The sequence below is a fragment of the Protopterus annectens genome, chromosome 1.part2 (assembly GCF_019279795.1).
Source record: "Protopterus annectens isolate FY-2018-M chromosome 1.part2, PAN1.0, whole genome shotgun sequence".
Taxonomy (NCBI): domain Eukaryota; kingdom Metazoa; phylum Chordata; order Ceratodontiformes; family Protopteridae; genus Protopterus; species Protopterus annectens.
Window position 1 is genome coordinate 316,258,014 of NC_056727.1, and position 12,686 is coordinate 316,270,699.

A 12,686-nucleotide genomic window follows, 5' to 3' on the forward strand; every position below is an offset into this window, starting at 1 on the left:
AGCATGAAAGGTAAATGGAGATTCAGAACTCATTACTAAACATCACTTCTAACTGCAAGCACAGAAACAGCCTAGATCAAAATACCTGGCAAGTACTTTGAAATGAAATGAGATATTTGTGTTTAGTGGTTTTACCTAAATAAATAAATAAAGTAAATGACTACCATAAGGGTGCTTACTTGCAAAGTTTGAATATTATCTCACATGCAGACTGACAGAATAATGCACCTGAATGACCTAGGAGTCTGTACTGTGTACCTGCTGCTCAGTGAAGGCCAGGGGTACCAATGCAAGGAGGCACAATATGCAGGAGATATGTTCAAACATCAGCAGTAGAATGAATGTATGGAAAGAACTTAAGCATTCTTGCATTTTAACTGCAGTGTAGGTCATAACAAGAAAAATACCCATCATAGCCCACAGTGGGACAGTGATCCGAATTCTCCCACTCAGTACCTATCATCAAGCAGGAATTAAAAGATGACAGGCACTAGGGACCCATGTCACTTAACTTTTTTCAAGAAAGAAAAACTCCATCTACTACACGTGCAGCTGTAATTTAATAGGATGAAATGATTACACGTTTACTGTTACTTTAACAAACACACTTTATTATTTTTATAAGCAAAATTATAAACAAAGCAGTGCAATGAGTGATTTAGTAAATCACTTCCATACCAATTTCGTGCCTTGAACTGCAGAGTCCTAAACCATGTCTTTCTATAGCATCAGCCACAGTGCTCAGATTCTTTTCATCATTTTCTGCAAACCCCAGGTAGTTGTAAGATCCCATATTTATTACATTTTTTATCACTTTTCCAGTGTACCTGCAAGAAAAAAGTGAGAAGTTTTCTTAAATCATAAAACAAACTGCAACTCCAAACTGACCACTCAACACAGCTGGTACAAATGATGAATCTAAACAAAACAAACCAGCCAACAATCCAAAATAAGTGAAGATGCTTTTTATTGAACTGCCACAGCAAATGTTTCATCTGCTAGCAACAGACTTTAGGAGACTAAGACAACATTATTAAAACAGTTAAAAGTATCTTTATATAAAAAAATCTAAATAATCACATGACCTAAAAATCAACCATTAAAAATGTGTTAATGCTTTTTAGAAATACCTCCAATTTTCTAAGGAAGTGTTCTGAAACCCATCTTCTGAGCCCTTTCTTTGTTCTCACCACTACAAAGTATCAAGTTCTAAAATAGCCACTGCCTTCTGAAAAAAAAAAACTTGCCACAGAGAATATGCAAACTAATAAATGTTTTGCACTTAAGAAACACATATAATCATTCATTGCAAAGCATGCAAGATAAACGTTAAAGGAGAACTGCATCCACAGACTAAAAAAATGTTTATTTCATCATGATTTGGTGTTTCCTACATTTTAACACCACTCTGGGACTATTTACAGGTCTTTAAATATTTTTATAAGTAATTTCCTAGTCTGACCACATGGAGTCTGGCATGTTGAAGCAATTCTGATTCTTTAGTCTGCCTCTAGGTATTCCATAATGCAGTCCTCATCTGTAAAAAGTTACATGACACAGGCCTCTTTCTTCCTAAAGTTCCTGTCACTGCATTGATTTTACATGCATACACTGCTGTCTTTCAGTTAGTTTTAACTAACATTTCATGCCTTTCAACGACTACTTAAAACACAAACATTGCAAATGCCACAGAACAGACTTTCAAAGTGCTTTTTACTGCTGCTGCTTCTTTTTAGAAAAGCTAAACTGCAGTGTTTTTTTTTTGTGAAGCCTAAATTGTAGTAGGTTTGACTCCTCTCCCATTCTCCTTCACACCTAACTTGCCTAGCTGTGTAAGTACTAAGGGTAATTTGAGCTGTTACCTCACGTGATTGACAGCTTGCAGCAGGAGACTTGACTCATGTACTGTTTCCTTGTTCTAGCCTTTACTTTCTGTATGGGTAAGGGAAGGACCAGGGAGCTGTGACATCACAGCATGGGAGGGTTTTTAGGATGGTCATGATGATGTCAGTTTGGGGAAGGAATTGGCCAGAAAACTGTGTTCAGTGACCTTGATGACATAAACAATTGGAGACTTTTTCAGGACGGGATAAACGTTTTTTGAAAGTGAAACCACTACAGTACAATAAGGTACAGTTCTAGTGGAGAGGAACAGTCAATTTAAAATATTTTAAATGCTGTGTTGTTTACTCATAGTAGGGACAATAAATAGGGATAAAAAGGCCAGAGAATTTGAGCATTTAATAATAGAATCCCGTTGTTGTCCTTTAAGAACTGTTAAAGAGTTACTTCCTGTGGTACAGGCCTCGATTTCCTCAGCCTTCATTTGCCTACTGAGCAAAGCACTTAACCAGACTGGGAATTTGAGCTAGGTTCTTTAATGGCTTCCTGGATGGCATGCTTAGTAAGCACCTATGAATGTGTTTTAAAGATAATGGTCAGATTATTTTATTCTATACATAGACAAGTCAAACAATATCTCTCCTTTTGCATTTCAGGTAATCCTTTTCTACTGGTTATAATGATTAATACTATATGTTTTACAACATTACTTGCCATTTTCTGTATATAACCATATTCATCTGTCATCTGCTGGTATGTTACTCATTTACTTTTCTTTTTACGTTTTCCTACTTGCCCTTGCCCTCACTGTGGTACTCAGTAGAACTTTATGCACAACATAGGTTTATAGGTGTTCACTAGGCTAATAACCACATTATTTAATTATTATTTATTAGATTTTAATGACCAGGGAAGTCCACTGGGTTAGGAAGAGCCCGTTTTCAGTGGAGGCCCGGGGAACAAAGCTTCATAGGCAATACAATACAGTATATGAGCTCTTAGAGAATTACATAGACAATATAATCATGACTGTCAAGCCATGTATATACAATGTTGATAAAATAGTGCAAAGTAGTAAAGTATGAAGTACAAAGTACATAAGTAATTATGTTTGAACACAGACTGTCTTGAGTGGCCTTTTAAGCCTAGCCATGCATCCCAAATCTCTCATAAGTTCTGATACCCTTGATGTGTAAGAAGGGGTTTGAGAGACGAAACATTTACAAGCAGGGGCCTAGGAAATGAACCATTCACAGGCTGCCTGTGCCCATTAGAGACATATGTGCCAAACAAGGGATGGATTTACTGTTCCCCATCCAACTGTCCAAGTTACAATTGAACTGGGTTAGGGAAGAACTCTGCTTCACATGAATGGGGAGCCTGTTCCAGAGAAGGTGGTCTTTGGGATACATACTTGTCTCTCCAGTAGGTCCTACTTATATCATAGGCAAGGTTCAATTCTTTAGAACAGGTAATGCTGGTGCTGTTTGTTTTGTGGATACGCAAAGGACCTTTAGTAGAACTACCCCATTTGAATAGAACTATACCTATAGGTGGAGTTTATAATTGTAATACCCAAGGGACGGTTTACATAGCAGTCTGTTCACTTTGTGGTGAATTTTATGTAGGAATGTCTACAAGATGTTTAAACAAAAGAATTAGGGAACGTTTTTATTCTATTAGGACAAATAACTGTATTAATGCACTATTTAAACATACCCTCAAATGCCCAGGCTATAAAAAATTTTGATTTTCTATTTTAGAACAAGTGCCTAGGAATATTAGGGGAGGGTGCTACAAAGACAGAGTGGAGCAAGTTAATGGTGGATAAACTGCCAGGAATGAATGATTCCATCAACATTAAGTGTTTTAAGAAAATAATAGGAGGTTAAAAATTCATCATTTTTTATTCATACATATATTATTGAACACACATAAGTATAATAGTTTTTTTAATTTACAAATTTTTTTGTCTTATGATGGTTTATATTCAGAGTTATATTGTTATAAGAGTTTAGATTCTATGTAGTAATTTTAGGAAGAATTTTACAACTGAATAAGTGTTTAATTAGTATATATTAATGGGAAAGGATTGAGCATTTGTATACAAGAGCCAGTTTGCTTTTTAATTTTATTCTGAAGAAGTCTCTTTGGGGACAAAAGCAGCAATAAGGTTGTTTTATTTGACTTTCCTGGTGATTCCAGTTCTACCTGTTCAGCAGAAGTGTAGCATATCAACAAACATCTAAAGGGAGGGTGAACCTCTTGCACATTTTCTAGTAAATGGAACAATCCTGTTTTGGATTGGGAATAAGACCTTATAGACTATAGATAAGGCAGATACTGTCTGAACAAATATATATATATATGTGTGTGTGTGTGTGTGTGTGTGTGTGCGTGTATGTATAGAGAGGTGAAGAAGTTACACAGCTTGTACCTACAACTGCCCTGCTGATAAATTCAATACACCACTACAGCCTACAATAGTCAAAAAGATACTTAAACTTAGAGATCCTAATGTTGTCAAACACAGATTTATCACCTAAAAGTTTTTAACAAGTAATCATAATCACTTAAAATATGTGAACAATTGTTACTAACAAACTGTAGTTCATCTAAATCTACTCTATAAGGTAGCAACATTGCCATATATCTACTTTGGGAAGCTTATTGCATACTTATTGCAACTGTTTGAACAAACTTCACATATTAAAAGCTGAAAAGCAGTCTCCTTGTTTGTTCTAACTTCATTGGTTCCTCCATTAACAACATCATAAGGCTAACTAAAAACATTTCAGAGAAAATTAGTTTCAGACCTGAAAATAATCACTCTCCGCCCTAGCTGCTGAAGCTATTACAGCTTAGCTTTGCACCATATTATCATTTAAATAGTTAAAAAAGCACAGTATTAATGCTGGTAACTTTCCTATGTAGCATGGTTAAAAACACTGAGGCTCTAAATCTTTAAGTTTTAGTTTGTCTTCTTAAAGGTGTATATGTCTAGGCATCTTAAGTTCCTTTGATCACTTATCTAGTAGTAGTCCTATGTTCCTATGCTTATCTTTGTAAATTAACAGATAATGAAACTCAGTTTCTTTTTCACTACTTGTAGAGTAAACTTCCAACATCACTAATAGTGTTCTACTGTTCAGTAAACATCTTCAAGATCTCAACATCATTGTTCCATACTAAAAGGTTCAAATATAAAGTGGCACTAAAATGATATACGGCTAAACAAGTGGAACTGTATGCATAATTATCATCCCAAATGATGATGGCAAAGTTAATAAAACTGAATTCCATTACAACACCCATTGCTACACTGTTTCTGCCTGTAAATTTTATCCTAAAAGGAAAACAAATTATTTTATTTATTTATTATTTATTTATTTACATTTGTTGACCGGGAGTGTCCGACTGGACGTAGGTCCATTTTCAGCAGAGGCCCAGGGAGAAAAGCTCCACAGTTACAATAAACAGACAGTAGATACACTGGATTACATATCGATTAACAATTTAAAATAGCAATTACTTACAACATATTTACAGATGAAGAACATAGTACATCAGTAGACAACTAGAATCTTTACCTGTGAAGTACATAACAGGCATTAACAAATGTTACAATAAGAAGCTCCTACTGTATAATGAGTACTAGGCTTATGAGCATCTGAGCTTGCTATAATCAAGGTAGTTAGTGGAGTGGAAAGAAAGGTAGTGGTTGGATGGGGTGGGTGATATTAGAGTGGGAGTTGCAAAGGCATAGCCAGCATGTTTTAGGTGCGCTTTTAGTAAAGTTTTGAAGTGGGTGCATGATGGTACGGAGGTAATTGTGGGTGGAAGGGAGTTCCATAATTTGGCTATGGTGCAAGAGAATAGTGCTTCACCAGCAGAGTTATTGGCTTTAGTGACCTGCAAGTGATTTTTGTTATTTGTTACAATCACCTATAACATCCTTTTTTACTGACAAAAATTCTCCACTCTGAAAAAGCTGACAAAAATAATTTGGTCCCAAGTTCACATGGAATGACTAAGTAAAGCATATCTGCAACTACTTCCTAAATGATAACATTTTTGATTTTGGAAACAAAACCCAAATAAATCTTTGACATATTAAAATGATTTATGAACTGTAACGGAGTTTTTTGTGAAGACAGTCAAAGGCTTAGCACCTATAACTACTGAGCTGAACAGGAAATTGGAGAGGGATTCTGATAGGCTTGCAAACTTTAGAGAGCCCAACTATGGATCCCCGACCTAGGATGTTCAACACTTAATCAACTACCTTAGTGGGTAAAAAAAAACTTTTAAAACATACTCTCCCAATAAACAATGCAATTACTTGACTCACAGACACAGGTAATTGTTGAATGATTTGACAAGTTACACATTTATCAGACTAGTGAAGGCTCAGAAGGGGGATTGTGATTATGAATTCCACTGACTAATGTGCTGCTATGGTTTATATCCTTTCTAATCAAATGTGAACATACAAGGGACTAAAGCATTTAAACTGATTGATGAGACTACCCAAGAGCTGTTATTAAAAGGTTTTCTTGTAAATGAGGTGTGGCAGGTCACAGAGAGAGGTTTCAGGCTTCTCATAACACAAAGTAATACAGCTAAATACCCACCTGTAAAGTATTGACTTAGACGTGTTCTTGTCCTATCTAGATTTTGAAAAGTACATATAGAGCTAATCGTTTTTTGCAATATGATTTGGCTGTGTTCATATAAAATCAAAACAGTCTGTGGATATCAATAGAAGGAAAATATTCTCCATGATTTATATAATCTGGGAAAACACAGATGTGCTGATAAATTTAATATAGACTCTGTGGCAGCCCTTGGTATGAATAATGGATTAATTCTAAATGCCAACCTTTCTTTATGGAAATCCTAGTAAAGAGATTTGACAGAAACATTCCTGTTGTTTGGAGACTCTCGTAGCTGACGTAAAAGCCACTAAAAGAGGGGTTGCCATGACAAAGACTTTCAAGTCAGAAGAAGCTACAGGTTCAAAGGGAAGAACAGTAAGCTTATTGAGTATAAAGCAAATACCTCATGGAAATACAGAATCCCTGAGTCTCATATAAGAAAACTTTAAAGGCTTTCAAGGATGATAGGAAGGGTGAGCTGGCAATGTCCGAAAAGGTTAAAGCATTAGAGGTCTGTATTGTAAATAAGGACAGGAAACCAAGTCTATGTAGGCCAAAAAGGAAATAAAGAGTTATGTGGAGCAGTTTGGCTTTGAGTAGTTTGGCCTTCTGTGCAAATCTCACTACCTGAGGAAATAGGGAGAAAAGTGTAAAGGAGGCTATCTGGTCACAGATGGGTAAACTGCATCCTTTCCTGAATTTCCTGGTGGCAGAATCAGTAAAAACTAATCTAGGGTACTTGTGGGATGGAGAGGAAAAAAGGACACACTAGGCTTCCCCAAAGCAAAAGATTTGTCTTTGTCACTGAATCACTAAGGAAACAGAAAACAATGATTCAGCCTATTTTGTTTTGATTATTTTATACATTTGTTAACCAAGTAAATCTACTATGCTCAAGCCTCTTTTCATGGGTGACACAGGAGCACTGCCTGGATAAATGACTTGCTCAGGCAAAATAAGACAATGGGAATGAAATCCTGGACTAAAGAATGAAACACAACAGTTTTAAACAATGGCAAATGCACCAATACTAGAAAGTGATAGAAGTTGACTGCTATTTACCAAACTATGAAGGCCTCTTGACACAACGAGGAAGAACAGAATTTCCCTTGCTTGCTGACATACTAGGACTACAACTACATTTGAATGAATGGAAAGGACTTCCTTAGGTAAAGAGTCTTGAAAAAGTTGAGGGGATAGAATCACTGCCCCCATCTTTAATTACATTCTAGAGGCCAGCTCTTTTTATATTTTATTTTGAAATGTAATATGAGTATTTTTACAAATGTAAAAGACTCTCACTCTAGCCTCTATTACCTCCTTTTCCTGGGCTCTCATTTCTAGCACCCTTTGCTGCCAATTTACTGTGACTGCAATTTAAGAAAAGTTTAATTGAAAAACATAATTTTACAGAATGCATTTTGATGCTTGGAACAGGAAGGCAAGCTACTTAAAATATAAACTGCATACAGAAGGGGATAACTCAATGGTACCCGTACTGATCTGCAAAGGAATTTTTAAAAGAAATAAAAATGGCCAGGCATACTTATGTGAAAGTGCTTTTCACCGAAGAAGAACTTTCGCGGAAGTATGCCTACAGCTAGAGGGAGTTGTGGGGGAATGACTATTGCAGAGACCGTACTACTGTGCGGATGAGGGAAAACTTCCCTTCTCCTCACTGTAGTGCGAGCTCGGAGTGAGAATATTAAAGTAGAGGGGGTGTGGGGGCATAGCCCCCCACATGGGGGGTGCAGGGAGGCTTGCCCCCTGCATAAACATTAATTTACTGTTTTTTTTTTTTTTGTTTGTTTTTTTAACACACTTTAGCGAAAGGCTTTTTCGGTGAAAAGCACTTTCGCTAAAGTGTGTTCAGTGAAAGTAGATTCAGACTGTTGAACTTTCGTTCAACAGTCCTAGATCCAACTCAATATGCCCCAAATAATCTTGATTCTAGATTCAAATGTCACATAAGATGACATCCTATAGAGAAGACTCAGCTTTTAATTTGCCTGGGTAATAACCATTTTAGCACGGGCATCACATTTTAATGCATGCACAAATTTAACCCCCTTGAACTTTTGCAACATTCAATTCAATGTCACTTATTACAAGACTTCACAAAGTTCATAATAAAGTCTGGATGAAGACTTTGTCATGAACAGTATGCTATGGGCTTTACTATTAACAAGGCATAAACTGGAGTGTAAAAATTGAGATGAACAGATATCTTAGTTTCTGCAGCTGAAACAGGTGGACAATGAATAATGGCATCAGTAGTAAATTTTATGACAGAGGTAGACTGCATGCCATTAACAAATGAAACATGAAGATCTCTTGGAAAGCATTTCTCTGGGCAGAGGGATGAAATCAAAATTGAGGAATATGACTGACTGTACTTTGTTGAATGGATTATTTTATAAACGCAGAACTACTGAAAAAAAAAACAGATAAGGGTAACTAACCTAAGTGCTAACAAGGAATAATCAAGCCCATGAATCAAACGCCAGATAATCAAATGTCAGAGTATCACATTTGTAGTCTCAAAAGCCCCTGACAATGATAATCTTGCTGTATGCACAAATGCACACATTGAAAGAATATAGAGATACATGCAAATCTAGTAATGTACTTATTATTTTATAAACGTATAACTTCTGAAAAGAATAGATAAGGGTAACTAACCTATGTGCTAACAAGGAATAATTCAAGTCTGTGAATCAAACGCCAGATAATCAAATGTCAGAGTATCACATTTGTAATACCAAAAGCCCAAGCCCCTGACAATGATAATCTTGCTGTATACACAAATGCACACATTGAAAGAATATAGAGAAACATACAAATCTACCAATATACTTAACAGTAAACACCAGCATAAATCATAAGAAACTTTTTTTTTCCGACAGAGCCATAACCCTGCATCCCCTATGTAGAAGGCTTTGCCCCCCATTCCCCCTTTACTTATGCATACCAACTCCAACGATGGGAAAATTGGCAAATGCACAAACTGTGCTAGCAAAAGATAGCACAGCTCACTTAAACATACAAATCTCTTTAGTTGGTGCCAGTTGAAAGTCAGAGGAATTTAAATTTGATCTGTATTAAAGTTGCAATTTAAGTGTGATTATGGGAATGCATGCTACCTCTGACACTGTGGCATCTTGGAGTATGTACCCTTCTTCAAGATATAACAATCCTGGAGTTAGAGGGTGGTATGGGATACAGACCTCCACATCAAGGGTACAGGGCGTGATCTCTACCCTACAAAAATGCTTCAAAAGTGTAACAGCAAGATCCATAACCAAAAACAGCCTCAACTTGTTCCTCCCATTCACTCATCCCAAGATCTCCTAATTACTGCAACCAGATATCACAGTTATAGCACATGACCAGGGAAGACCCCCAATTGCTCAGGGAGTTAATCTCAACAGAGCTCTCTACTAAGCCCAGAGAGTGAGGGATCCAGTGAGGAGAAGTCAGCATGCATCTGGCTGCTGGCACTCTCACAGTGGTCTGTCAGTGTCCCTAGCTTGAAAGTGCCTAGTGCAATGACATCAGGACATTATTGCTGCCCTCTGCATTAACCTGTGAAAACCTGCAAGGCTCCTGTTCTCCAACAGAGGTTGCACAGACATCAGGATTTACCCATGCCCTCTACACAGACAGAACCAGGCTGTTGGCTGCTTCTTCCTATCCCCTCACCCCCAGCCAGGCCTACAAGCAGCCTAAGTCTGTTCCTAAACTGGGGTTACAGTGGCACAGGAAGATGCACTGTCTCTGCTTCATGGACCCATCACAGTTTTGGGTTTGAAGTGATGAGACTCACAGTTTCAGGTTTTATGCTTCCAGTAAGAAACCTCATTCAGTGCATAAACAAATACTTTTATGCTGCACATTGACATATAGCTTAAAATTAGAGTTTATAGTTTAATTCAACAAGCAAAATGCACATATAATTAATTACTGAACTTTGAATCAAGAAGATTGGGATATACATTTTTAAATGGGGATAAACTCTTGGCTAGGCTTGTAAGGGCCCCAAGGCTATTAGCCTAGTTACCTCCTATGATCCTATGAATGTTAAGACCTCAGAAAGCCTCCAGGAATATTATTATATTCTGTTTCTTATAGGTTATTTAGAGGTAGATGACGTCTGCCAGGTCTATAAGGCAATGTCTAATCTAGATCTTTTGGAAAATTTTTGCCTGAAACACAACACTGAAGAAGCAAATATCAAATGTGGGAATTTAATATTAAAAATAATATCAGAAAAATATGTTATAAATACATACCAGGTGCAACTAACACTAGTTAAGACTGCAATCCAAATTGTAGCTTGCTAAAGATCCCCCACCATGCCCTAAGATTCTCACTACACCTTCTAAACATACTGGAAAATATTAAGATACAACCAAAATCCCTAATACTGGGTGATTTCAACTACCCTGCCATTAACTGGGAAAACTACTCGGGTACCAACACCGTTTCCCAACGGTTCTTGGAATTCATAAATTCCAACGCCCTGGATCAACTAATCCATTGTCCCACCAGGGGCTCCAATATCCTAGACCTGGTCATTTCCAACACGGGAGATAGATGCTCCACACCAGTGGTCATCCCCTCATTGGTCAGGTCTGACCATAAGCAAATCACCCTTGACATCCACATCCCATCCCCACCCCACCCCCCAGTAAGGAAACCTCCATAAAAAACTTCTCCAAAGCCAACTTCATGCTACTCAAGTCAGAAGTGACAAACTTCAAGACACCCATGCAAACAGGAGCAGAAAGTTCGACTGCTGAATCCTACACAAAGGCACTGTACAAGCACATCCACTCATGCATAAATCATGCCATCCCAAATAGAACCAAGACGCTATCCTCCAAAAAAAGGAAGCCAATCTGGTGGTCCCCTGCCATAAAGGTTAAGATGTTTGCCTTACAAACACAAGGTGCAGGGTTTCAGTCTCACAAGGGATAATTGGTTAGGCTTACAATGGCTTGCCAGGGCAGTTAGCCTAGCACTAACCTATGAACCTATAAACAAACTATACAACAGAAGAAAGAAACTGTTGCAGAAAAGAGTAAAATCTCAGGATGCAAAAAACTCCGTTACCATCACCAGTAAAAATCTGAGATCCCTCATAAAATCCTCCAAAGCTAATTACGAAAATAACATTGCCAAAGGTCTCCAAAGACAACCACAAGGAATTCTACAGTTATGTCAAGAATCTAAATGGCAAAGCTCAGATATGCTCTGAGCTACAACAGAATGGCATTAAATATACTGATTCCAAGGATATTGCCAATATCCTGGCAGATCGATTTAGTGCCAACTTCACCCCCTCTCACCACCTAAAAGGCCCATCTCAATACCAAAAGATTGCCAGATTCCGGTAATCATGGCCACATGTAGAAACCGCACTCTCCACAGCTAAGAATACAGCATCCATGGGACCAGATGACATCCCAGACTGTGTACTAAATGAGCTACAAAATGAAATGGCACCACCTCACCTAAGTGTCATGTTTAATCATAGCCTCACCTCAAGCTTCGTGCTCACTGAATGGCACACAGTTACAGTTATCCCACTCCACAAGGGGGGGATCCACCTTAGATCCCGGGAACTACCGTCCCATCAGTCTGACGAGCCTGATCTGCAAGGGCATGGAATGCATTACCATGGAACTTATAAACAAAGATATTGGCAACCTGCAAACACTGGACCCCACCCAGTTTGGGTTAGTGAAGAGCTGATCTTGTCTCCTGAACCTGCTTGACTTCTTCAAATCAGTCTCCAGAGCTGTGGATGAGGGTAAAGCGGTCCACACAGCCTATCTGGACCTCACCAAGGCCTCCGACACCACCCCCACTCTGGAATCATAGATAAACTTACAAAGCAGGGCATAAATCCCTACGTCACTCGATGGGTTGCCAACTGGCTTACTGACAGAACACAGACCGTAAAAGTAGCTGACTCCAAATCCAGCTCCAGACAAGTAACAAGTGGAGTACCTCAGGGTTCAGTTCTGGGACCATTGTTGTTTGGCATCTAGTTCTCTGAAGTACAGGCCAACACTGAGGGACTCTGGCTAACAAAGTTCGCAGATGACTGCAAACTGGGAGCCATCATTGAATCCCCAAATTATATGAATATTCTACAAAACAGCCTTACAGAAACAGATG

The 12,686-nt window shown here is 38.0% G+C and overlaps 1 protein-coding gene across 1 annotated transcript in view; it reads right to left on the bottom strand.

Annotated features, from left to right (window-relative positions):
* SPTLC3 (serine palmitoyltransferase long chain base subunit 3) overlaps positions 1–12,686 on the bottom strand; it is a 1,995,977-nt gene that overhangs the window by 1,195,397 nt on the left and 787,894 nt on the right. Inside the window, exon 4 of the mRNA XM_044056235.1 lies at positions 679–827. Coding sequence (XP_043912170.1) covers positions 679–827 — 149 coding nt within the window. The remainder of the gene's footprint in view (positions 1–678; positions 828–12,686) is intronic.